Source organism: Moschus berezovskii, chromosome 4, assembly GCF_049115385.1.
Source record: "Moschus berezovskii isolate FMDL1 chromosome 4, NW_MosBer_1.0, whole genome shotgun sequence".
Taxonomy (NCBI): Eukaryota; Metazoa; Chordata; class Mammalia; order Artiodactyla; family Moschidae; genus Moschus; species Moschus berezovskii.
Genome location: NC_142463.1, coordinates 103,799,675 through 103,825,035, shown reverse-complemented (window position 1 = coordinate 103,825,035; position 25,361 = coordinate 103,799,675). Strand labels below are relative to the sequence as shown.

Sequence of the window (25,361 nt, the reverse complement as noted above, 5' to 3'; positions counted from 1 at the left end):
TTCTCAATACTATTTTAATCTTCGCAACAGCCCTACAGGATAGATATTATTAACTATACTCATTATCAACCCCTACTGAGTTTCAGGGAGGTTGAAGTGACTTGCTCAAGGTTATAAAGCTTAGTAATGGTGCAGCCATAATTCAAATCAGCCCTGAGCTCCCAGCCACGAAGCCTTCTCCCACCCTGCCTCCTAACTGGATCACACTGCTTTGCTTTTTAAAGGCCACAGTTCTCTGAAATTCTTTTTTTTCTCCTTTTCACAGTGTAATCCTATCCCTAGAGGTCAAATTGCATTTGCTGCACAGCTACATGAACGTGAAGTGGATCCCAGTGTCCTCCGATGCACAGGTGAGGCTTCTCCCACTCCACCCTGGCATGTTCTTTTCATGTCAGGGAGAACAAGGAAATCTGGTGGTGGTCTCCTTCTGAGTCTCTTCTGGATGGTGGCTTATGATTCAAAATCAGGAGTGACTGGAAAATACCGGATAAATTCCAAAAGAGTCTTTTCCTGCCTTTCTGCCTGTTAGTGCCCGTGTTTTCTACATCTTTTCAGCAACCAGGCTGTGCTTTCTGATACTAAACACAGTCTTCAGGAGAAGTTTGCTTGAATTTGAGATTGTTATTACTTTGTTCTAAGCCCTCTGTACATAGACCTCTGTGTTGGGCACTAGAAGAGACAGAATAGCTTAAAGAGCTCCTGATCTAGTAGGTTCTGAGGATGTCATTATCCGTAGAACAGGAACACAGGAGCAAGGGCCAACTGATGGACTCTGGTGCTGAATGTCTGAAAGCGGATGCAGAATGGTTAAGACTTGGGGTGGTTATTCAGAACTTCCTTGAGATTAACTTTGGGTAGAATCTGGCATAAAGAAATTTATAATAAATGCCGTTCTAGTGTCTACAGAATATTCTCCCACCTTACCCAGAGGCTATGTATTTGTATAGTTGCACATTGTTCTAGAAGAGCAAAATCCAGTCTTCATTTTGCTATCTCCTTATTACAGAAGGGCCTCTGATTGCAGGGGGTAAGATAAAAGCTAGACATTAGATACATTTTTCCCTGGTTCATGGGAGAGCTGTCGAGCTGGGGAAGGACAGTGCCCTCCTTGGTGACCCTTCCCCTCATGACAGCAGCGCTTCTCTGGAACCTGGCAGTCATTCCAGGGAAGGAGTTCATAGGGGTGTTACCACCCCTCTCCACATGGTTAATTCCTACAGCAACAGCTGCAGGAGGCCCCGTGAGCCAGGTGGATGGGCTGGAGGTTCCTGGGGGCTTCCTTCAACCTAGGCCAATGGAATAACTGTCAGACATTTTTTTAATTTAATTTTTTTTTATTACAGTTGATTTACAGTTGTTGTGCCAATCTCCTCTGTACAGCACAGAGACTCAGTTATACACATATAGACATTTTTTTAGATATTCTTTTTCATTACAGTTTATCACAGGCTCTTTTCCATTTTACGGTTTATCACAGGATATTGAATATAGTTCCCTGTGCCATACAGAAAGACCTTGTTGTTTATCCGTTCTATATCTGTCAACCATCTTCTTGTCTCTTCCAGGCTCCACTGGCCCAGCCTGAGTCCCCGACAGCCTCAGCTGGAGATGAGCCCCGGTCCACTCCTGAGTCTGGGGAATCAGACAAGGAGTCAGTTGGCAGCAGCTCTGCCAGCAATGAGGGCAGCAAGCGGAAAGAGAAGTCAAAGCGAGATCGGGAAAAGGACAAGAAGAGAGCAGATTCTGTGGCTAACAAACTGGGCAGCTTTGGCAAAACCTTGGGCAGCAAGCTCAAGAAGAACATGGGAGGCCTGATGCACAGCAAGGGTTCTAAGCCTGGAGGGACGGGAACGGGGTCGGGGGTAAGCAGTGGCACTGAGACCCTGGAGAAGAAGAAGAAAAACTCACTGAAGAGTTGGAAGGGTGGCAAGGAGGAGGCAGCTGGGGATGGGCCTGTATCTGAGAAGCCCACGTCTGAGTCTGTTGGTAACGGAGGGAGCAAGTATAGCCAGGAGGTGATGCAAAGCCTGAGCATTATGAGGATTGCAATGCAAGGGGAGGGCAAGTTTATTTTTGTTGGCACCCTGAAGATGGGTCACCGCCACCAGTATCAGGAGGAGATGATCCAGCGCTACCTCACTGATGCTGAGGAGAGATTCCTGGCAGAGCAGAAGCAGAAGGAGACAGAGAGGAAGATCATGAATGGAGGGGTAGGGAGTGGGCCTCCTCCAGCCAAAAAGCCAGAGCCAGATGGCGGGGAGGAGCTGCTGACTGCCCCTCCAGCAGAATCCAAGGCAGTGGCATTCTCTTCTGGCTACCCTGGTGGCTTTACTATCCCTCGGCCTTCTGGGGGTGGAGTCCACTGCCAGGAACCCCGGAGGCAGCTGGCAGGGGGGCCATGTGGGGGGGGCCTACCACCGTATGCCACCTTCCCCAGACAGTGCCCTCCTGGGCGACCCTACCCCCACCAGGACAGCATCCCTTCTCTGGAGCCAGGCAGTCACTCCAAGGATGGAGCTCACAGGGGTGCACCGTTACCACCCCACTTCCGCGTGGCTGATTCTTATAGCAACGGCTACAGAGAGCCCCCTGAGCCAGATGGATGGGCTGGAGGTCCCCGGGGCCTTCCCCCAACCCAGACCAAATGCAAACAACCGAACTGCAGCTTCTACGGACACCCTGAGACAAACAACTTCTGCTCCTGCTGTTACAGGGAAGAACTGAGGAGAAGGGAACGTGAACCGGGTGGGGAGCTGCTGGTGCACAGGTTCTGAACGGGAACCCTTGGAGGGCAAGGGGGCTAAACAAAGAAAGTTAAGCTCAATTAATTGGCTCATAAGACCCAGCTCCCATGTTGATGGGGCGAATGCAGTAATGTTGATGTGAGCCTGGCTAGAAACTCTTTAAGTGTGTATACTCTGAAGAGCTGCCAGGCTGGCAAGAGCAGGTCAGGGCTGGATGGTGCCTCGAGGGCTATACTGGTCCTTTGCCGATCTTGACTTGATGGTACTGAGGAGGTACAAGAGGAGAAAGATGATAATTGTGTGTCATAACCCCTTGGGTCCATCCCAGGCCTAAGGGGAAGTGTAAGGGAAGATTTGGTGTGTGGGGGTGGGTAGGTGGGCAGAAGTCTGGGGGAGGAACTGGCAAAGGAGGTTCTCAGTCAATAAAAGAAAAAACAGACCAAAGTTCTTTTAGGTTGGAAAAAAGCACACGGTGGTGGAGTTGGGAGTGTGGAGGGAAACTGGGAAATTAGATTTGCTGTTGACTTGAATTAAGGTAGATGCTTAGTGTTGGATAAATTTTTCCTTCTGAAGGATCTGAAAAGACAAGGCAGAAATGTGTGCTTCTGGGTGCTTATTAGGAGGGGGATGGCTTAAATCGGTTTAGTGAGATGGCAAAGGCAAGAACTTAAAGGGGGAATCTTTTTCCTCTGAAGTTTGATTTCCTTCTAAACAGCCGTCTGTCATCCCTTGTAGTTCGAGAGGAGATTGCCGATTGCCCCCTATCTTTTCCTCATCCTTTTTGAGGGCTGAGCTCAGCTAAGAAGGTTGTGATTTTTTTTTTAAGACTTTAATTTTATTAAAAAAAAAAAAAACACAAAAAAAATTCCCTCTGGGGAAGGCAAGAGAATGATAAGAGCAGCTGTGTGTGTTGAATTTTTTCCAGGTGAATTGGTGCCGAGGTGATCTTTTTTTAACTACTAGCAATAACCACACATTTGAGTGCGCCTTGGGAGGGGGTGGGAGGAGGACAGACTTTTGGCCAGACTGTTTCAAACAAAACCAAAAACCTAAATAGAGCACTACCATCCTCTGCTGCTGCATTTCTGTAGAAAGCAACTTATTTTTTTGGATTTTTTTTTTTTTTTAAGAAAAGAAGCAAAAAGACCCTAGCAAGCAAAAAACATTTTAAAAAATGAGTTTTTTCCCTCCTATTTAAGTGATTCTTTCTCCTTCTTCTCTACTTTTGGAGAATGAACTTAACATCCCGGCTTTTTTGTTAAGCCATAGCTGACCTTAATCTGTGGTTAGTTTATTAAAATAATTAAAAAAATACTTTGTAAGAAGAGATATTTTTGATAATAGGACTGATGTTGAAACTTGGGGTAGGGGTTGGGGCAATTTATAAAGAGGTAGTTAGAGAAATATATATTTTAGTGAACTATAACCACAGATCACAGATTACTCCCAATGAGCTGATCTGTCATTGGATCTCCCTCCTCTCCCCAAACCATCCTTTTCTCCAGAGGGTGGGAGTGGGTCTGTGGACACAGTAGTGGGGGGAGCTCCTTTGCATTTTGCACAAAGCACAAGTCTGGACAGCCTATGCTCTGGCCAGCACCATTTCTAAGAGCTTTAAACTGGAGGACCTATCCTGGGCCAATTTTCCCTTTTCTTTAAATTATTTCTTTCTGGGGGAAAAAAAAATCAACTATGCAATTGTATACACTCCTGGGTGCATATGAAGAAGGGGAATAAGTGTACTTACTGTGTCTAGAGTGTTAATTGGGGCTATTTTTCTGTATTTGGATTTCCCTTTTGAGGTGTGTACTCTTAAACCATCCTGTGGAATGTACTCCTCACATTTGATCCAAGGCAGACATGGGCTGGGGGTGTGCGTTGGGGGGACTTGTGTATGCCATGTGTTGCTTCTGACCAATCAGGAAAGTTGTCATCCCACCTCCCCCTTAATAACAAAGTCAGCCAAGACTGTCCTCTTCAATGGAACTGCTCACAATTTAGGAATCCTCAACAAACTCGAAAAGCCACTTATTTTCTAAATCTGATTGTCTGTTGATTTAATAATTTCCATGGCTGTTAATTCTTAGGCTTTTATTTGGAAATGGATGTGTTAAGGAAGCAATGAGGTCAAAGGAGGAGATAGGTTCCAAAGGAGGGTATATTTGTATTTCCAGGCAGGACTGGGGCTGGTGTGAGAGGAGCATTCCCTTCAGGGTCAAAACTTAAGGAGATGCCAAAAGCTCACTAGTCAAGATAAATACTGTTTTAATGAAGCATTTAAAAAAAAAATTAATGCAAAAAATCCATCATGAGCAAAATATCAGAATCTTTAAAACAGGATCCAGCAGGACTGGGGTTAGAGTGAGGGATGAAAAGCTGAATTGAGCAAGGAGGGGTTGAATCTTGTCTTTATTTAAAATTTTGATACTTTATTCACTGTGGCTCTTTTTATATTAGTTTTGATTTTCAGAATATATTGTGTTAAAATAGCACTGGCTTTTGAGGCATCCTTAAATTCTGTGCCCAAAGTGAGTGCCTTGCTCACCTCACCCCGTGTCTGGTTAGAACAACGTGGTGAGACCACCACCATATGAACTTCTGTCGCCTAATATGCACCCAAACAACAGGTGACTAAGACTCACACCTAGAATTTGCACAGCTCACCTAGCTTTCCCATAGGCATCCAGCTATATCATAGGATTTTGGCCTGGACCAATAGGAATGAAAACAGACCAGGGATTTTCCCAGAGAATAAAACCAGGAAACTTTTAATTCTCCACTGGACTGCTGTGTTTGGATTTGATCTGTTATTAGAGTCTAGTTAATACCTTTGTTTTTAAAAACTGAGGACAAATGAACAAAAACGGAAACCTTGTGTCATGTTTGCTTCTGTTTTGATTTATAAATTGACCAACCCAAATCCCTTTTGACTTCTTTTCAAATAAAAAGGTGGAAATTCTGAGGGGTGCCCAAGGGGGTGAAAATGGTAAAAAAAAAAAAAAAAAAAAGAGGTGGGGGAGGTTATTTAGACCCTATAGCTTTTTCATTAAGAATTTTTTGTTTTTAATTTGGGAAGGTAACTTTATTGAGGCATTAAAAAAAAAAAACAACCCTGCATTCTAAAGATGAGGGACCCTGAGTCAATGGATGTTTTTCTGTAGGATGAGTGAAGTCTGTTCTGCTTTATTTTTTGAGATGGCTGTAGGATGGGAAGGTGGTGAAAAATTGCCTGGGAAATTACAGTATTTGGGGAGGGAGTAGAAGAGGCAACCACGTGCAATTACTGTGTTGGGGAGAAGGGAGGAGAGGGGTATGTGACATGCACTCAAAAGGAGCCAAATTCCTTAGTTGAGGGTGTGGTTGAAGGGGGAGGCAGGCCCCTCAACCCTAATTGAGGGATATCATCTCTCAGGCTTAAATAAGTGCACTTAGTTATTTTAACCCAAGGCACTGGGGTACCTACTGAGGGTTGTTACTGGAGAGGGGAGGTTTTCAGGGCTCTTGTTTCCCCTTTCTGATTCAGACAGTGCCACCCCCTCTACCCACCCTAGATTCTCCGTCTCAGCCCTGGCGGAGCAGATAGGTCTATAGGACATGCCTCCAGATTCCTCCTTTTAATTTATGCTGGTTTGATGGAGAGTTACAAGATTTAACCAAACATTTTCCCCTCACACTGGATTCTACAGCGAAATAAAATGATGATATTAAAAGGTTTTTTTTTTTAAAGATTCAGTCTCTTTATGGAGTGGGATGGTGTTCAGCTCAGTGCTCTGTGGGGCCTGGAGGGGAGTTCCTGCCCTCTGCTGTTGGCTGTTTCTTCTCAAGTGCAACTAAAGCTCACAGACCAACTAAACAAAAATCAGCAATGACTTTTTAGTGCATGTTTGGGAGTGATACTGAGCTGAAAAGGATGGAGCTGGTTCTGAATGACTTCTGAGAACCTAACTTTTGCTATTCTTACCACTTTCTAAACAGCCACATGTCCAAAGTTCCAGTCACATTTTATCTTTCCCAATAAAGGAGTTTCAAAGATAATTGTCCCCAAGTCACTCCGACACCTCTGGACTCTGCATTCCATTCTTTCTCCAAGGAGTCAGTGCCCCAGACCCACCACCACAGGTGAGAAGACAGATTTAGTAGTCCCTTCCCGTCCTGGAATCACCTGCACCACAGATCTTTCTAATTTCCTTTTCCCTCCAGGCCCTTCAACTAGAGATTCAGTGACTCATACAGGCAGTCTGTTTCTTTCACTTTGTAGAAATCACAGGCTGTTTTGCCCCCTGAACTTAAGTGGATTAACAAAATATTATGATACCCTCCATGGAGACTTTCTCCACAACCCCTCCCTTTACTGGCCACTTGGGTAAGGGGTGCTAAAAAGAGGAAGGGAAGCTGGCTGCCAGTAGCGCAGAGACGAGCGGGGGGTGGGGAGGACCGTGGCCTCTTTCTGTGCTTATAACTGGATCTATGATTCATCTTGTGAGTCACTCAGCTCCACCTCCTTCCTCTAGCTGCCCCTCCCAGCAGCCTTCACTCCTGGCACAAACCTGCAACCAGACCAGGATTCTGAAAATGGAAAAATCTGATACAGGCCCTTGCCTCTCCACCCTTCCTTTCATCCACTAAACCTCCACTGGGTGTCTGGGTGTGTGTGGGGTGGTTGGGGGGATCCTCCTGTTACTTAACACTCAGCTGCTGTCCCCTTTGCATTCCTGGTTAGATGCTGATCCAAGTCAGCCGTCTCTTCTGGCTCTGACCTTCCCCCATCCCCCCTCATGTTTTCTCTAGTCTCCTGCTGTTCCTACCCCTCAAGTATTAAAGAATAGAATGAGGCTCTTGACTGAAGGGTGGTGGGGAGAAGGAAAGTGGGTAATGGATTTTTAAATTGTGGTACACACCTTTTTCTATTGCCACAGACCTTGGGAAATATTTTCTTCCCGTGAGGGATTGAGGCTGATGGAATGCAGGTGGGGATGGGGAGTGTAGCAGCTTTTAGGACTTCTAGAATCAGGCTTCTGGGACGCCTTCCTAGCAGGTGTATGCCTCTTTGTTCCAGATGGACTCCCTGTCTCGCAACATCTTCACTGTTTCCACAGTTGCAGCCAAGACAGGAACTTTTCAGAACTGAGGCCGGAAGGGTGTGTGTGCTGGGGGGAGGAGAGTTGAGTGTCACTGGAAAACTGGGGACCCCACCTAAGGACTGCTGCCTCTGTACAAACTCAAAATCAATAAAACAGCAGCTCAGTAATTCCTTACTTTGTATCTTCTTTTGTCTTTTTCATATCTAAAGGTAGATTTTTGCATACCTACCCTAGTTACTGTTCCTTCCCTACCCATCTTTGCTTCTTGGGTTTCAAGGGGGAGGGTTGGGGATGGGACTGTTGCACTGAACAGAGGGTTCCAGCCCTCAGCTTTCTAAGTCCTTAACATGAATCATTAATTTGGAGATCTGATGTCTGGGCTGGAGGGAGGGCTCCTGTACCTGGAATGGGCTCTAGTTTCCAATTGTTTGGATGGGGTGGGGGTGTGGGTGTATGTATGTGTGTTTAAGTGTTAAGATCTTTTCTTTGGGCCTCCCACCCCCAGGCATAGAACTTGCATGTACCTGTACCTGTGTCAGCATCCTGCAGATATTTCAGTTTCTCTCCCTACTAATCCACTGCACCCTTCACATGAGATATGTTTCACGCTCTCTGGAGAAGGATATACAAAAACACTTCCACTCGCCCCCACCCCGGTTCTTGGGCTTCCCCAGGCAAAAATCCCAAGGGCCAATTTCCATTTATTTCTTCTCAACCACTTTAGTTCAGACTGTCAGGAGAGGTTGCAAGGAGGCCTGAAGTACTTTTAATCATTCCTCACATCCCCTTAAAGAAGACAAAAACAGCTTCCCAGGGAAGCCATCAGTGAGAGCCCAGGGAAGTGGCCTAAATGATTCCAGTTTATTACTTGTCATTACTGCTTCCCTCAGATAGTCTCCAAAGCTCATGAACAGAAAGAGGAAGGGTCTGGGTTTGGAGTAAAGAAGGGAATGTGGTTATTTTCTCAGTTCCCCAATTTTTCCTCACCTTTCTAAGGCTCTTCCACTTTCTCTCCACTTTTCCAAAATTGTGTGTCTTCTCCTTTAAGGGGCTGGGCATCTCTTCCGCCCTCTCCAGAGTCGACTGAAGTTTCCGTGGAGCCTTCTCTAGCTGGACTGGACACACCTTTCAAAAGACCCCAAATCGTGCTCCTTGCACCTCAAATGCTCCTTTCCCTTGAATCTTCCTCCTGCCCCTCTCCCTGACTTCCCTCCTGCTAGCTACAGGATTCAGCCTCTCCCCAAGGGGCTTGAGCATCCTTGAGGTTTTCCACCCTTGACCGCTCCATCCCCGGATGGAGCCAGAGAAATGTGGTGGGGGGGCCGGGGCCAGAGTTTCAACATCGCCCCCCAGAAGGAGGAGCCAGAGATGGGGGTAAGGAGAGGAAAAGGGCTTGGGGGAGGGTTTGTCATCTAGAGGGTGCGAATGGGGATGATGTGGAGAAAGAAAAGAAAATTTAGAGGAGACGGAGGGTATGTCTCATATCAACCTCTCTCTCTCTGGTTGACGGTGCTTGGTCTTTTTTGCAGTCTCAAGTTCATTGTCTCATTATCCATTAACCAGCCCCTCCCTCCCTTAACTATCTGCCAACGCCTGTCCTGAGCTCTCCACAGCCACTCATCTCAGTTTCTCCTGAGAGTCTGAGTGTAGGCCTCCAAAGGTGGCTGCTGAAGTAACCCCAGACTCCAGGACCAGAGAAGCTTGGGGATTAACCCTACACCCTTCACAGCTCTCTGGACCGAAGTCTGTCCAGGGGACTGGGATGCCAGAGCCCAGGAGTCGTCAGCTGGGCAGCTGCCTGGCCTCTGGAGGCCTCCCAGGTAATAACACCTTCCCAATACTTCTGATTTCCAGACTGTTCCAAATTTCACCCTCCTCAAACCCTGTTTCAAACCTCACTAAAGATACCTCTGTATTCCTCTTCTGGCTCAAAGTGCTTTTGCCTGAGGTTTGCTCTGTTCTCTGCCCAGGGCTGGCTAGGAGCTTGATGGCCCCTGTCTTCTTTACCCTGTTACTCCTCCTCTCATTTACTTATTCAAAAATATTTGAGGGCCTAAAATCTCTCCTCCTAAACTTTCATTCTTGTGGGGTTAGGGAGGAATCTTAGTCTTTCCTCTTTAGATTCTCCTGTCTGATGACGAAAAACTGGCCTCTGTTCACCTATGCTGAATAGAAAGAGCTTTAAAGGAGACACAGCTTTAAAGGAGTAGAAAAGCGTAGCTTTATTACTTTGCCAGGCAAAGGGGGCCACAGCAAGCTAACGCTTTCAAGACTGTGCCCTTCCCCTTCCTGGGAAGTTGGAAGAGGTCTTATAGTTTTAGGGTGGAAAATGGGACTGAAGATAAGGATCAGGGTTGATGTAGCCTTGCATTCTTCTCCTCTTGGAGTCACTGGAATCACTAGGGCTGGCTTGGGGTCATTCGAGAACAGGTTCTGGTGGTCCTCAAGGTCCTCGACCTGTGACATTCTTTCTGGAAAGAAGAATGCTCCCAGAGGAAAGGAGTGTTAGGGAAAGTTGTCTTGGAGGGGTAAACATCAAGTAGCCAGAGGGCAATCATTTTCAGAGTACAATTAAGCAAGAAAGAAAGGGAGAACAAACATGGGTAGGTTGAATGAGTGGAGAGAATAAGGGCTGCATATGGGCAAACGTAATGGAGTGCCTCAACTAGTTTCTGCTACAGAATGTCTGAGAGGAGTGTGTGTATATGAGTGGGGGCAACGCTGCGAACAGTCATAACCTGGCTTCCGTTCTCGCCCTGCAGGGGAGCAGATTCTAGCATGGGCCCCGGGGGTGAGGAAGGGGCTGGAACCTGAAATGCCTGGAACCCTGATCTGCAGCAACTTGAGGGTCACCTTCCAGCCCTGTGGATGGCAGCGGAGTCAGGTGAGAAGGTTAGGGCAGTGGAAAGGACAACTAGTGGCAAGTGGAAAGGGAGTCTAGAAGATTTAGACAAACATTATAGAAGTGAGATAGTTATGCTTAAAGGGCTGTCTTCTAAGAGTATCAAGGATTGTCGTTGGGAAGCATCTCTAGGGAGGTTAGGGCTGTCAAGGTAGGACAACGAACGAGACTTCAGATGTCTTTAGCGTCAGTCATGTGCTTCCTCTAGGAGACTCCCCTGAGCAGTGAGTATGATTTTTCCCTGGCCAACATTGGGCGATTAGAGGCTGGTAAGTGTGGCGGTTTGGTGAAAGGGCTCACTGTGGGTGCTGGAACCCTTCCTCATCCCTCCTCTATTCTCAGAGGACAGACAGCGGATGGAGTGGGATGGGCTAGAAGAGTTCCTCCTAGAGGGACCCTGACCCATGGCTATACCACTCTTTAACTCTTGACTTCAGTGAATGGCCCGTCCCGAGTCCAGCTCCTCCGTCCAGGGTCCCTGCTTAAATTTATCCCTGAGGAGATTCTGATTCATGGCCAAGACTTCCGGCTACTCAGAGTCGGTTTTGAGGCTGGAGGACTAGAGCCTCAGGCCTTTCAGGTAAGAGGTCTCCAACCCAAGAACCCCTCCTCCCCTTAGAATCTTGGGATCCTTTCCCTGGCAATCCCCAATAGTCCCATCTCTCAAGATCCCTCTCATCATTCTCTCTGCTTCTCTCCTCTAGGAAAGACTAAAATGAGAGTATGATGAGAGTAAAGGCCTAAGTTCTAGCCCAGCGTTGCCAATTATCAGGAGTGTAACTGTGGACGAGTGTCTTCCTTTGAAAAACAGGGAGGGTTGGACAAGGTTATTTCCAAGTTTCCTCCCAGTACTACCATTCTGTCATTTTGTGTTTCTAAATGTGTTCTCCTGACTCCAGTTCTCATGACCAGTGGAAGCTCCCTTTGTTAGGGACAGTCTTCACTTTTCTTATCTATTAGTGGCCAAGACGGTGAAACAACATATGAGCCTTTTTACTTTAGTCTGAGGCAAAGGATGGGCTGTTCTTTCTTCCACAGGTGACCATGGCCATTGTCCAAGCCAGAGCTCAGAATAGTCCAACCCAACAGTATGCAGGGATAACCCTGAGCAAGGCTGGTGAGTGAGGGTGCTTTAGGGTAAGGAAAGGGTAGAGTCTGAAAAGCAGAAGCTGGCTGGAGACAGAAGAGCTAAGCTGTCTCTGGTTCTTCTTCCTCCTCCTCTTGTGCCGACCTCCTGCCCTAGGCCAGAGTTCTGACTCCAGAAAACCACCTATTCCCCTCTTGGAGACAACAGAAGACTGGGAGACTGAGCGGAAAAAGCAGGCGGCCAGGGGCTGGAGGGTCAGCACTGTCAATGAGAGGTTCGACGTAGCCACCAGGTGATGCCCCAGTGCGCCCAAGCCCATGCTGCCCATCAGTCTTCCCACGCTGCTCTGATCTTCTAAAACTTGGGACTTCCCACAAACTCCAGCCTCCAAGGACATCCATAAAGCTAGCACCCTTATCTCCTAGATCTCTAAACCCGAGATCCTTCGGAATGATCCCCTCCTAAGCAACTTCCTTATAACAACAGGTTTGCATTGTATTGAGGTCACTGGGCCATGCTGTGACACAACTCTCAATTTCACAGCCTCCCTCGTTACTTCTGGGTCCCTAAGCGAACTCTGGACAGTGAGGTCAGGAGAGCATTTGGCCACTTCCATCAGGGCCGTGGACCGGTCAGTGTGGGGATGATGGTAATATTGGGGGATTAGAGGGTCATGGGAGGTTAGGGGTCATTGTGAAGGGAGGGGATCCCTGAGGTCAGTGTCGGGGCAAGGGTAGGGTGGGGTTAGGAGTTTCTCCCTCAGTGATCCTTCTCTCATCCATGTGAAGCGCCTGTCCTGGCATCACCCTGGGGGCAGTGATCTTCTTCGTTGTGGGGGCTTCTATACAGCCAGTGACCCCAACAAGGAGGATATCAGGTGAGGGGAGGTTTGATAAGCAGAATCAAGGGTTAGATGTGAGGGGCAGAAACCTTCCCTTACTTTCTGATTCCCTTCCCTCCAGAGCAGTGGAGTCCATGCTTCAGGCTGGGCATTCAGACGTTGTCCTGGTAGACACCATGGATGAGCTGCCTAACCTTGCAGATGTCCAACTTGCCCACCTGAGGCTGAGGGCCCTCTGCCTGCCTGGTGAGATAAACTTTGACCCCTCACCCCACCTCTAGGACTGTTGACCCTAACCTGGTTTACCCTTTTGCCTGATATGGATGAGTACTCCTTCAGCCCAATAATCCTTCGTTTTCCACTCAACTCCTATTTCCCACAGACCCACTGATTTCCTGTCTTCCTGATCCCAACATTTTTTTTTTTTAGGCAGCTTTATTGAAATATAATTTACGTACCATAAAATTCAACTTTCACCCATCTTGAATGTACAATTCAGTGCATTTCATTGTATTTACAATGTTGTACAACCATCACAACCTAATTGTAGAAACCTCGTAGCCATTTATAGTTACTTATTCCTTTCCCCATAAGCAACAACTACCCAACTTATTACCCCTTAATTCTGGACCCTGAATCCCCAGTTCTCCTGATCTCTTTGCCCTTCTGACTCCTCTGCACTCTCTCAGATTCATCTGTGGCCGAGGATAAATGGCTGTCAGCTCTGGAAGGAACACGATGGTTGGACTACACCAGGTACTCCATCTTTTTCTGGCATGATTTATAATTAAAACTTCTGTTAACTTGGACTCCTCAGTCTTCCATTAACTCCTCTCCTTGGTTCCCCAAGAGGACTGTTATTTGTTGCTTCTTAGAAGGGGGGTGGCAGGAATTGGGAGTCTGCCTCCCTAGTACCCCACGGCCCATCGCCCATCGCTCCCTTCCTCTAGGCCTATTGTTCTCTTCTCTTCCTCGCCCACCCCTCCAGGTCTTGTCTTCGAAAGGCCAGTGACGTCTCAGTCTTAGTGACATCCAGGGTTCGCTCTGTAGTACTTCAAGGTGAGTTTCTTGGGCCAACCCACTCCATTCCTTGCCTTTTTTCTTCACTCACCTGACTGGATTCTGCTCAGGAAGGGAGATCGAGGAAGTGTCCTTGTCCCCTTCCAGTGCTGGCTTCTCCTCTTGTTTTGCTAGGAACGACTCGTGTTTCAGCGCTACTTCTGCCTCCCCACTAAGCTTGTGGTCCCTAATAGAGGGGTTCTCAGCCTTCTGTTCCTTTCCTTCCGTCAGTGGATGGGGACTGGGATTGGGGGCGGGGGAAGGAAAATGAGGGAAACTGGTTTGGCGTTTGATTCTGCTTCCTACATGTGAAGCTGGGTATTTCTCTTGGTGGAGTGTATGAAGTAAATCACTCAAGGTCTTTGTTTTCTCTTCACTTTTATGTGCCCTCTCAATCCTACCTACCCAAAACGTCCCCTCTCTGTGCCTCTTCCTTCCTCTTGCCATGTTTTCTTTTCTCACTCTCTCCTGCCCTAGTTTCTTGGCCTTTCTTTGTCCCTTATCCCTCTTTATCACCCAGAGCGCGGTGATCGTGATTTCAATGGCCTCCTCTCTTCACTCGTCCAGCTGCTTTCAGCCCCTGAAGCCCGAACACTGCTTGGCTTCCAATCACTAGTGCAACGAGAGTGGGTGGCAGCTGGACATCCTTTCCTCACCCGACTTGGGGGATCTGGGTCCAGTGAAGAGGTGAGAATGTTTGGGGAGGGTATTATTAAGAAGTACAGGGGTGAGAAAATGACATACTAAAATCCACTGGAGGTGAATTAGGTCCAAATTAGGTCTGAGGTTGGGCTGAGCTTGAAAGGAGATCCAGATGAGGGACCAAAACCCCCAACCTCAACTGATTTCCACTCCCTGACCTCCTTAGTGTCCCCAGTCCCATGTCACTCATCTTCCCCATTTAAGTTCCCACAACCCCTTCCAACCTAATTTCCCTCTTCTCAGGCCCCAGTGTTTCTCCTCTTCCTTGATTGCGTCTGGCAGCTCCTCCAGCAGTTTCCAGCTGAGTTTGAATTTTCTGAGTTCTTCCTTCTTGCTCTTCATGACAGTGTCAGAGTTCCTGACACCCTTACATTCTTGAGAGACACTCCCTGGGAGCGTGGAAAGCAGGGTGGACAGGTCAGTGACTTCCATTTTTGGCTTTCCCCTACCCATTAAGCCTCTCTGGGAGTTTCCTGGTGGGCTAGTGGTTAGGATTCTGGGCATTCACTGCCATGGCCCAGGTTCAATTATTGGTCGGGGAACTAGGATCCCATGAGCTGTTCAGTATGGCCAACAGAAGAACATCTCTCTGAAGTTTACTCTTTAATATAAGTGGTCTGTGGGTGGGAAAGGGGGAGGAGGTTGGTGCTTTCTTTCAGGACTGGACTTTCACCCTACATCTGATTCTTTTCTTTGTGTGTGGTTGTGCTGGGTCCTCATTGCTGAGCGGGCTCTTCTTCAGTTGCAGCGAATGGGGAGTGGGGGCATATTTTCCAGTTGTGGTGCATGGAGTTCTCATTGTGGTGGCTTCTCTTGTTGTGGAGCATGGGCTCTAGGGTGTGCAGGCATCAGTATTTGTGGCATGTGGGCTCAGTAATTGTGACTCCCAAGCTCTAAATCAAGGCTCAATAGTCGTGGTGCTCAGGCTTAGTTGCTTCAAGGTAGATGAGATCTTCCTGGACCAGGGATCGAACCTGTGCCTCTTGCACTGGCAGGTAGATTCTTTACCACTGAATCACCAGGGAAGCCTTACATCTGATTCTTAAAAGATGAGTTTCATGATTTATCTGTAAACTGGGGAGGATTACATATATTTTTTGGTTAACCTTCCTCGTTTCTTCTATCTAGTTCAACAACTATACACAAGTCTATACTTCTGGGTACTCCCAGCCCCTGGCTGGGAACTCTATTAACCCACAGCTATCTGTCTGGGACTGGAATTTACGCTACAGCAATAAACAAATACTACAATTCCGTAATCCTGGCTATGACCCAGAACACTGCCCAGATTCCTGGCTCCCTAGACAGCAGGTAAGGTATCTGAAGTTCCTAAATTCCTTTTTCTCACAGGCTCATCCGACTAGATGAGAAGTAATAGTGTCTGAGTTCCTCACTCCCCTTCTGTGAGTTGTCATTTATAGTCCTAACTGTCCCCAGGAAGACAGAAATCCTAGAAATCACAAACGGCATCTTTTTTTTTGTCCTCCGCGAGTCGGACACGACTGAAGTGACTTAGCAGCAGCAGCAGCATCCTTATTAGTCTTCCTTCTCATGCACACATTTTTATGTTTCCCTAAAATCAACTTTAATCAGTCCTGGGGCCTAGTTTGAAGTCTAATGAGGAGAGCAGATAAAGTGTTCTCAGGGGGAGGCTTGTAGTTTGATCACTGGTGCAGTGTGCAGTGGGTGACAGCTGGACATTCCTTCATGACCCAGTTTGGGGAAACTGGGGTCATCAGGTTTCTAGGTTGCCAGTGATTTCCCTTTCCTCCTTAGCCAAGCTTCATGGTTCCTGGGCCCCCCAGTTCCATGTGGCTCTTCTCTAGAGGGGCCCTGACACCCCTGAATCAACTCTGTCCTTGGCGGGACAGTCCCTCCCTGCTGGCAGTCTCTTCTCGTTGGCTCCCTCGACCTACTATCTCTTCTGAAAGCCTGGCTGATCAGGAGTGGGGGCTCCCCTCACACTGGGGAGCTTGCCCTTTACCCCCGGGACTGCTGCTGCCTGGATGTCTGGGACCCCAGATCAGGCTCTGGAGACGCTGCTACCTGAGGGGAAGGCCTGAGGTCCAGGTGAGAAGGGAAGACAAAAATTGGGAGTGGGAGAGGGTTCTGACTGTTGAACCAGATGTTCTAGGAGAATCCAGATGTTTCCAGGAGGCAGAAGGGCAAGGGTTTGGGGGACTGGGAAGTGAGATACCATTCCTCTTGGTATCAAAGTGGATAGATTTGGGTGTGGGAAACTGCTTCTGGCTTATATCAAGTGGAACCTAGGGCAGAGTTGGAGGCGGAAAGGGAACTAAGCGAATTAAAGGTTCTCTCTTCACCCTCTTCCCAGATGGGCCTCTCAGCTCCCACAATCTCTGGTCTCCAGGAGGAGCTATCCCATCTCCAGGAGTTATTAAGGAAATGGACACCACGAATATCTCCCGAGGATCACTGCAAGGAAAAAAACCCAAATACCATTCTCTCCCAGTCGCGCTGAAATTGCTGGCTTTCTCACAGGCAGGGCAGAGGGTGGTCTGAGGTGAGGGAGAGTTTTGTCTAATCCTTAGGTTTTTCTTATCTGGTCTTGCTGCCTCAGCTTTCATAAACAAGATCACTGATCTGAGTTTCTATTGCAGATGATTGGTGCTAACCTTATCCAACTCTTACCCTGCCTTGTTTGGTTTAAATAGTTTCTTGTCATTTGAAGAATTAAGAAACAAAAACAATCCAGAACGACTGCCTCTTTTTTTCAGGGCAATTCCATGCCTTTGGGATGGAAATTTTGGATATCGCGCTGGTAAATTGTGATAATCAGATATACTGTTTATCAGCGCCAACAAGATGGCCTACAGACCTCCTTCTCAACCTCCTCTTGGTGCTTCTTTAATTCCAATTTCTTCCCTTATAGTTTTCTGTGGGTATGAATATACACGGGACACCCTATCTCTTCCAATTATATATATTCGTTGTGACATTTCTATTTAAGGCGTTCATTAAAGCACAATATTTATACACGCCGCTGGCATTGTTTGTGTCTGATTAAAGGAACCTTGGTAAGGGAGTAGTGGGAGAGGAGGGAAAGGAATGTGACCCACGAAGGGACGGTACCGACCATATTATTGCAAAGGAAATAAGGGGCTGGGTTGCGTGAGGCGCTACAGGATTCACAATTTAAGGTCCTCTCTTCCGTCCATTCTAAAGGAGATCAGTCCTGGGTGTTCATTGTAAGGACTGATGCTAAACTCCAATACTTTGGCCACCTCATGCGAAGAGTTGACTCACTGGAAAAGACTCTGATGCCGGGAGGGATTGGGGGCAGGAGGAGAAGGGGACGAGAGAGAATTGAGATGGCTGGATGGCATCACCGACTCGATAGACACGAGTTTGAGTGAACTCCGCGAGTTGGTGATGGACAGGGAGGCCTGTGCTGTGATTCATGGGGTCGCAGAGAGTCGGACACGACTAAGCGACTGAACTGAACTTCCGTGCAGACGGGGCAAAAGCACATACAGATGTTGCTGGGGTTCAGGGTGTGCTCTGGAGGTCGAGGTCTCGGCCTCGGCTCTTCAGCATCAACCCCCTGTAAGCTTCGGTACCACTCCACCTCCGAGCCTCAGGATCCCCGCAGCCTCTATGCAGTGACTAGGCGAGCTCAGACATTCTACAATTCCCTCCCTGAGGAAAAAGGAAATACCTCAAGCCCAGGCCTGGGCTGTGAGGCTGCATCTGTTCAAGGACTGCGGGTTGAAATGGACGGTTGTCCCCACGCCTTGCATTGAGGGGTTCCTCTGCACACCCTTCAAAGGGGAAAAATAGGCTACAAAACACATGAAGACGTTTTGTTCTTCCAGCTTCTGAAGTGACATTTTCGGGAGCAATGTGACCCTTTAACTTCTAACTCTGCCTTAAAAGAGACAGAACGTTTCTTTTTCACGTTCCCCGCCCTGTCCGATCACAGTAGCACTCCTGCACAGGATTGTGGCCTGGAGCAAACCACCGCCTCCGCCGCTTCCAGTCTCAGCGTCTCCTAAGATGGCCGAGGCCGCTTCCGGCCCCTCCCCTGCCTCGGCCCCGCCCACCACCTCACGTCAGCCTTCGCCTCGGAAGTGGAAGTAGTGACTGAGGTCAGGGGGCGGGATCGCTGCCTGGAGACGGCGGGAGCGCTTTAGCCATGGCGGCCGGGCCGATCTCCGAGCGGAACCAGGGTGACTGGGGCGGGGGAACAAACCCAGAATGGACTCTGGGAGTTTGGGGGATCTCGACTGGGCCCAGCAATGTTTCCGCCGGGGCGGGAGATTTTACGTTTCCGAAGGGCGCGAGACTGCTCCCGATGCCTTATGGGGACGGGATGGACAGGCTTGAGGCCTGTAGTTGTGATGCTGTGTCCAATCTTCTGCTGCCTTCCCACTCAAAAAAAAAAAAAAAAAAGTTACAGAGTGAACTTGCACCGTAACTCTAAATTAGATTTAAGATTGTCTATTTTCTGGAAAGGAGGAGCTTCTAAAAGCTTAATCTAACGTCTTTTTTTTTCTTATTCTTTGCTTGTCTACCCCATCTCCACCCCCACTTCCCCCGCCTGGGTTCCATCTTCATATTCCCGTTATCTCCCTATTTCCCCTCATCTCTGCCCTCACCTCCTAATCCTGTTTTCCAGATGCCACTGTGTACGTGGGGGGCCTCGATGAGAAGGTTAGCGAACCACTGCTGTGGGAACTGTTTCTCCAGGCAGGGCCAGTAGTGAACACGCACATGCCAAAAGATAGAGTCACTGGTCAGCACCAAGGTGAGTACACGGCAAAAAGTGCAGTTATGTATGGAGGGGACAGGCTGCTCCTGGAGGTCCCCAGTGGTATTGTTTTGGAAAGAGCAGACTAAAGACTTTGTTTCTGGAACCATTCTTAATTGAAGTTGGAATTATTATTTCTTATCCTTTGTGTTTTAGAAGGCAAATGATTTATAAACTCGGTTTTAATCACTTCAGTTGCTAACCTCTTCTTTTCCACTTCCCCAGGCTATGGCTTTGTGGAATTCTTGAGTGAGGAAGATGCTGACTATGCCATTAAGATCATGAACATGATCAAACTCTATGGGAAGCCAATACGGGTGAACAAGGCATCAGCTCACAACAAAAATCTGGATGTGGGGGCCAACATTTTTATTGGGAACCTGGACCCAGAGATTGATGAGAAGTTGCTTTATGATACTTTTAGCGCCTTTGGGGTCATCTTACAAACCCCCAAGATTATGCGGGACCCTGACACAGGCAACTCCAAAGGTTATGCCTTTATTAATTTTGCTTCATTTGATGCTTCGGATGCAGCGATTGAGGCCATGAATGGGCAGTACCTCTGTAACCGCCCAATCACTGTGTCCTACGCATTCAAGAAGGACTCCAAGGGTGAGCGCCATGGCTCAGCCGCTGAAAGACTTCTGGCAGCACAGAACCCACTCTCCCAGGCTGACCGTCCTCATCAGCTGTTTGCAGATGCTCCCCCTCCACCATCTGCTCCCAATCCTGTGGTATCATCATTGGGATCTGGGCTTCCTCCACCAGGTAAAGCTTTTGATAAAAAATGTTTGTCTTGGGTTGGGAAGGATGGGGCTGGGAAGAAGGAAAAAGAACCTGGCAAGGAGGGGTCATTGAATCATTAGTGATGAGAAAGGGGTTGAGGGATGATGATTGTGGTGGGAAGAAAGTTGTTGAGTTTCTCCAGAAGGTTGTTGTTCGAATCATTTAATGTTACTTCTGACTTTTGAGAACTGGGAGGAGGGGAAAGGAGCTCATTCTACCTGGAGAGGCCAGAGTGGAACAGGCTCTCTAAAGGCACTCTCTGCTCACCATCATTAACTGTTTTTCTATTTTCTCTGTAGGCATGCCTCCTCCTGGCTCCTTCCCACCTCCAGTACCACCTCCTGGAGCTCTTCCTCCTGGGATACCCCCAGCCATGCCTCCACCACCTATGCCTCCTGGGGCTGGAGGACATGGCCCCCCATCAGCGGGAACCCCAGGGGCTGGACATCCTGGACACGGACACTCACATCCTCACCCATTCCCACCGGGTGGGATGCCCCATCCAGGTGGGTGTTCTTTGCTGGGAAGGAGAGGGATGAGCTTGGTAGAGGAGTTTTGTCAGAATGTAAGACTGCTGTTCTTTGTCCTTTAACAATAATAGATAGTGCCCAAGCTCTCCTTTCAGACATTCTTTTATGAAAATAAACACAAGATACTGTTTATTGTAAGAACCATCATGCTGTCTTCATTTCTTGTTTAAATTTTACCAAAGAGAACAACAGGCTCTTCTGCATTGGTAGGTGGGTTCTTTAACTAGCGCCACCTGGGAAGCTCAGTCTCTCCTATCCTCATTATCTCACACCTAATTTAGTAATACCCTAACTGACACTTTGATTATCTCTACTTTGATTGACTATCTCAGTAATTTTTCTTAAATACAGATATTCACACACCTTTGCTCAAAATTCTTCTGTTGCTCCTTTTACTTACGGAGTGAAACCCAAACTCGCTGTCATAGCATTCTAGGCTTTGCCCGATCCGGCTCCTGCCCGTTACTCCCATGACTGCAAGCTGTTCTGCTGGTTTTCCTTTACCATACTGTGCTGTTGATCACATCCATGCTTTGCACCTGCTGATTTTTTCTGCCTGGAATGTTCTTTTTCCACTCTGTTGTCCACCTGAAAAATTCCTGTTCATCCTTTAGAGTTAGATCTTTGCTGTGACAGTGTCTCTGTTATCTTCCCAGATTCCATTCAGTAGAATCATCACGCCATTCTGCAGCACTGTTACAGTGCCTAAATCGTGGAAGGAGCGAATGGGCTTCAGGGCCTGGGGAGCTGTTGGGTAGTTGGTTGATTTATTCTCTTGGGATGGAGTCGAGGATAAGGGCACTTTTTACCAGCTTTACTTTCTGTATTCTATCTGATGTCATTTTCTTCTCTGTTTTGTTTTCTTTGTCCTCCTGTCTAACTCTTTTTGTCTCCTTTCTCATTGTGTCTTGTTTTGTTCTCATAGGGATGTCTCAGATGCAGCTGGCCCACCATGGCCCTCATGGCTTAGGGCACCCCCACGCTGGGCCCCCTGGCTCTGGGGGGCAGCCACCACCCCGACCACCACCTGGAATGCCTCATCCTGGACCTCCTCCAATGGGCATGCCCCCCCGAGGGCCTCCGTTTGGCTCTCCCATGGGTGAGTAGTCTTTAGCCACCGCCCTCATCCTCATGTGTTGTTCTTGTAGCTTCTTTTGTCACACCTCTTATCCCCTGCAGTTTCTTTTCTTTTTCTTATTTCTTTCCACTGTCTCCATGTGTATCCTCTCCCACATTGTCCCAATATGAACTGTCTCCTATTCCTTGTTTTTACTAAGTTTTCCTTTTTTACCTGTAGGTCACCCGGGTCCTATGCCTCCGCATGGTATGCGTGGACCTCCTCCACTGATGCCTCCTCATGGATACACTGGCCCTCCACGACCTCCACCCTACGGCTACCAGCGGGGGCCCCTCCCTCCACCCAGACCCACTCCCCGACCTCCAGTTCCCCCTCGAGGCCCACTTCGAGGCCCTCTCCCTCAGTGATTTCTCATTGTTTTTCCTCCTGTCCTAGCCTCCCAATATCTATTCACTTCCTTGGACCAGTCAGAGTTGCTATAGCTCCGAGGGGCTAAGGCGCTAATCCCTCTCAGGCCTTTCTTTTGTAAGTGTAATTTTTTCACAGGAGGCTTTATTTTATTTTTCCTATGTTGGCCCTAAGTGTTTTACAAATACCCAGAGAAAATTAAACTAAACTCCTTGTTTATTGTTTGTGGTGCTTAACTTGACAGAATAACTTCTTTTTCTCTGAGAAGAGATGTCAATATATTGGGAGAAGAAGGGTAAGGTAGGAGTGAGGGTATTTATTCCAAGTTTTAAAGACTTACTCTCCAATGTGCTATTGCAAATGCTGGACTGCTGTGTACTGCAGCAGTTGATTCATTACATCAGAGTTATACGTAAGATGAAGACCCAGTATCTATGACATAGAGTTATTGTGAGTATTAAGTGAGAACAGAAGTAAAGTTCTTGGAAATAAGATGGCAAAAATAGGAAGTAACATGCACAAAGCTATTCATTGCAGTACTATTTGTAGTAACAGATTGGAAACAACTCTCATAGCAGTCAGTAAGAGGCTGGTTGAATAAACTGGTAAATCTATACAATAGAATACTAAGCAGCAGTAAAAAGGAGTGAGGGAGACTCTACACACTGGTTGAAGAGATCACGAGGCTATATTAAGTGAAGAAAGTAGCATGTGGAACAGAATGTATAATGTGCTTTCTTATCTAAAGGGTGACACATAATGTGTATTATACATTTGTTTCTATTTTAAAAATGGAAGGATAGGGCTTCCCTGGAGCTCCAGAGGTTAAGACTGTGCTTCTACTGCAGGGGCCACAGATCCAATCCCTAGTCGGGGAGCTAAGATCCCACATACTACACTGCCAGAGAAAGGAAGGATAAACCATAAGCTAATGGAAATTGATACCCACTGGGGGAAGGGAAGGGATATGGAGGGAAACAATTTCTCAAGCATACTGTGTTATTGTGGAATGGTGTATCTTAAATGGTAGCAAAACAATTGCAATGGGACTGTAGGAACTCAGTAATCCTTCATTTACTTTTGTTCTTTATACTGCCAAATATCTTGGGTAAGGGATTTGTGTCTTATTCCTATTTCTTTTCTCCTCAGTCCTTCCAAACCTGATTTCCATCATATTTAAATCTGTGCTCAGACTTTAAGTAACTAGATCAAATCCAGTGGCCTAGTCTTTCCTTTGCCACATGTAATCCTGTTATATCATCCTCTTCTCCAAAGCTCTTTTTGGCTTATGTAACCACGAACTTTCTTAAACTCTAAGCAAGAAAGGGTAAGCCTGGCCCTCTTGTTCTTTTGCATCATTCTCATTGAGGTAATGTAGTACACACAAGGGCTCTGCTGGTGGCCGCTGAAGATTAAAAGATGAGCAGGGCAGTTCTGCTGTTTGATCATTACCAGGGGGGTGTGAAAGTGTTAGTCGCTCAGTTGGGTCTGACTCTCTGTCCCCATGAACCATAGCCCACAAGGCTTCTCTGACCATGGAATTCTCCAGGCAAGAACACTGGAGTGGGTTGCCATTTCCTTCTTCAGGGCATCTTCCCAATCCAGGGATCAAACCTGGGTCTCCCACATTGCAGGCAGTCTCTACCGTCTGAGCCACCAAGGCAGTAGACTGATACATGAGATTATTATAAAACAAAATATTTTGAGAGTGTAAGGAAGGGTATCCAACCTGGCCTGAAAGTCCAAGAAAACTTCCTGGGAAAATGATAGTAGAATGATCTTGAAGGTTAGAAGCGTCTCAGACAAAGATGAAGGGAACCTCATTCCAGATCTGTGGGATGCTTCTGAGCAGAAGTAAGAGACCGATAAGGAGCATAGTATATAATGTGCTAAAAGCTGTTCAGTGCTGGAGGCAGGATGAGGTCAGAACCAGTCAGGGAGTGCCCAGAGATTAGTTCTCAGCCCTTCCACATTGTGGCACAGAGAACCATTTCAAACAGCACACAGATAGGATGCTTCAGGCTTTAGACTATTGGCTTAAGAATTCTAGCTATCCCAGGCTCTGCCTCAGTTCAGTTCAGTCGCTCAGTTGTGTCCGACTCTGCGACGCCATGAATCAGCACGCCAGGCCTCCCTGTCCATCACCAACTCCCGGAGTTCACTCAAACTCACCTCCATCAAGTTGGTGATGCCATCCAGCCATCTCATTCTCTGTCGTCCCCTTCTCCTCCTGCCCCCAATCCCTCCCAGCATCAGAGTCTTTTCCAATGAGTCAACTCTTCGCATGAGGTGGCCAAAGTATTGGAGCTTTAGCTTCAACATCAGTCCTTCGAATGATCACCCCGGACTGATCTCCTTTAGAATGGACTGGTTGGATCTCCTTGCAGTCCAAGGGACTCTCAAGAGTCTTCTCCAACACCACAGTTCAAAAGCATCAGTTCTTCGGCGATCAGCCTTCTTCACAGTCCAACTCTCACATCCATACATGACCACTGGAAAAACCATAGCCTTGACTACATAGACCTTGGTTGGCAAAGTAATGTCTCTGCTTTTTAATATGCTATCTAGGTTGGTCATAACTTTCCTTCCAAGGAGTAAGCGTCTTTTAATTTCATGGCTGCAATCAGCATCCACAGTGATTTTGGAGCCCCAAAAGATAAAGTCTGCCACTGTTTCCACTAGCAGTCCAAAATGCTGAGGGAATTAACGTCATTGTCAAGACACACTGGCTGGGAAGCTGCTATCCATGATGGGAAGCCACAGGGGATTTAAGCGAGGTGATGACAGATTTGGTCTTTTAGAACCATAGTTGCACTGAAGAGGATAGATTTGGGGGAGATGAAGACTTAAGATATGCATCTGGCAACAATTCAGGTGAGAGTGTGTGTGTGCATGCTCAGTTGTGTCCGACTCGGCGACCCCATGGACTGTAGCCCGCCAGGTTCCTCTGTCCATGGGATTTCCCAGGCAAGAATACTGGAGTGGGTTGTCATTTCCTCCTCTAGGGGAACTCCCTGACCCAGGGATCGAACCAGCATCTCCTGTGTCTGCTGCATTGGCAGGTGGACTCTGTCACTTTACCACTGGGAAGCCTCCAGTGGGGAGATATTTAAAAGGCAAGTTAGGACTTGGTATTAGATTGGGTACAATGAATGAAGGGAAGAGTGGAATCAAAGGTGAGAGTATGCAGCAGGAAGAACTTGGGGAAGCAGGATAAAAATGATAAGCACACTTTTGGGTATGTTGACTTCGTAGTGTGTTGGGAGGTGTGCAGGTTGAGTCATCTAGTGGGTGTCTGATCACATATGCCAAAAGCTTGGGGGGAGGACTTCTCTGGCGATCCAGCGGTTAAGACTGCTTCCACTGCAGCGT

The 25,361-nt window shown here is 47.5% G+C and overlaps 3 protein-coding genes across 7 annotated transcripts in view; all 3 read left to right on the top strand.

Annotated features, from left to right (window-relative positions):
- Nucleotides 1–6,458, top strand: part of OTUD7B (OTU deubiquitinase 7B) — a 61,115-nt gene extending 54,657 nt beyond the window's left edge. For both annotated transcript variants that reach the window (XM_055401606.2, XM_055401605.2), the window contains exons 11-12: nt 266–350; nt 1,566–6,458. In XM_055401606.2, the coding sequence (XP_055257581.1) occupies nt 266–350; nt 1,566–2,774 (1,294 nt within the window). In that variant the 3' untranslated portion in view covers nt 2,775–6,458. The remainder of the gene's footprint in view (nt 1–265; nt 351–1,565) is intronic.
- Nucleotides 6,459–8,177: 1,719 nt separating this feature from the next.
- Nucleotides 8,178–17,737, top strand: MTMR11 (myotubularin related protein 11). Of its 4 annotated transcripts, XM_088835715.1 has the most exons (18): nt 8,178–9,199; nt 9,555–9,645; nt 10,588–10,709; nt 10,936–10,996; nt 11,165–11,307; nt 11,766–11,844; nt 11,971–12,106; nt 12,358–12,445; nt 12,603–12,691; nt 12,777–12,901; nt 13,345–13,411; nt 13,644–13,714; nt 14,235–14,401; nt 14,660–14,833; nt 15,545–15,727; nt 16,193–16,486; nt 16,752–16,940; nt 17,155–17,737. In XM_088835715.1, the coding sequence occupies exons 1-17, from the start codon at nt 9,134–9,136 to the stop codon at nt 16,896–16,898; spliced, it is 2,103 nt and encodes a 700-aa protein (XP_088691841.1). In that variant the 5' UTR covers nt 8,178–9,133; the 3' UTR covers nt 16,899–16,940; nt 17,155–17,737. The 4 variants fall into 4 exon arrangements, with proteins under 4 accessions (XP_088691841.1, XP_055259272.2, XP_088691842.1 ...); XM_055403297.2 differs by having other exon boundaries at nt 16,752–17,735; XM_088835716.1 differs by lacking the exon at nt 9,555–9,645 and having other exon boundaries at nt 16,752–17,734.
- Nucleotides 17,738–18,492: 755 nt separating this feature from the next.
- Nucleotides 18,493–22,208, top strand: SF3B4 (splicing factor 3b subunit 4). The gene is made up of 6 exons (XM_055403398.2): nt 18,493–18,606; nt 19,056–19,184; nt 19,413–19,955; nt 20,273–20,479; nt 21,429–21,602; nt 21,801–22,208. The coding sequence occupies exons 1-6, from the start codon at nt 18,573–18,575 to the stop codon at nt 21,986–21,988; spliced, it is 1,275 nt and encodes a 424-aa protein (XP_055259373.1). The 5' UTR covers nt 18,493–18,572; the 3' UTR covers nt 21,989–22,208.
- The last annotated feature ends 3,153 nt before the right edge of the window (nt 22,209–25,361 follow it).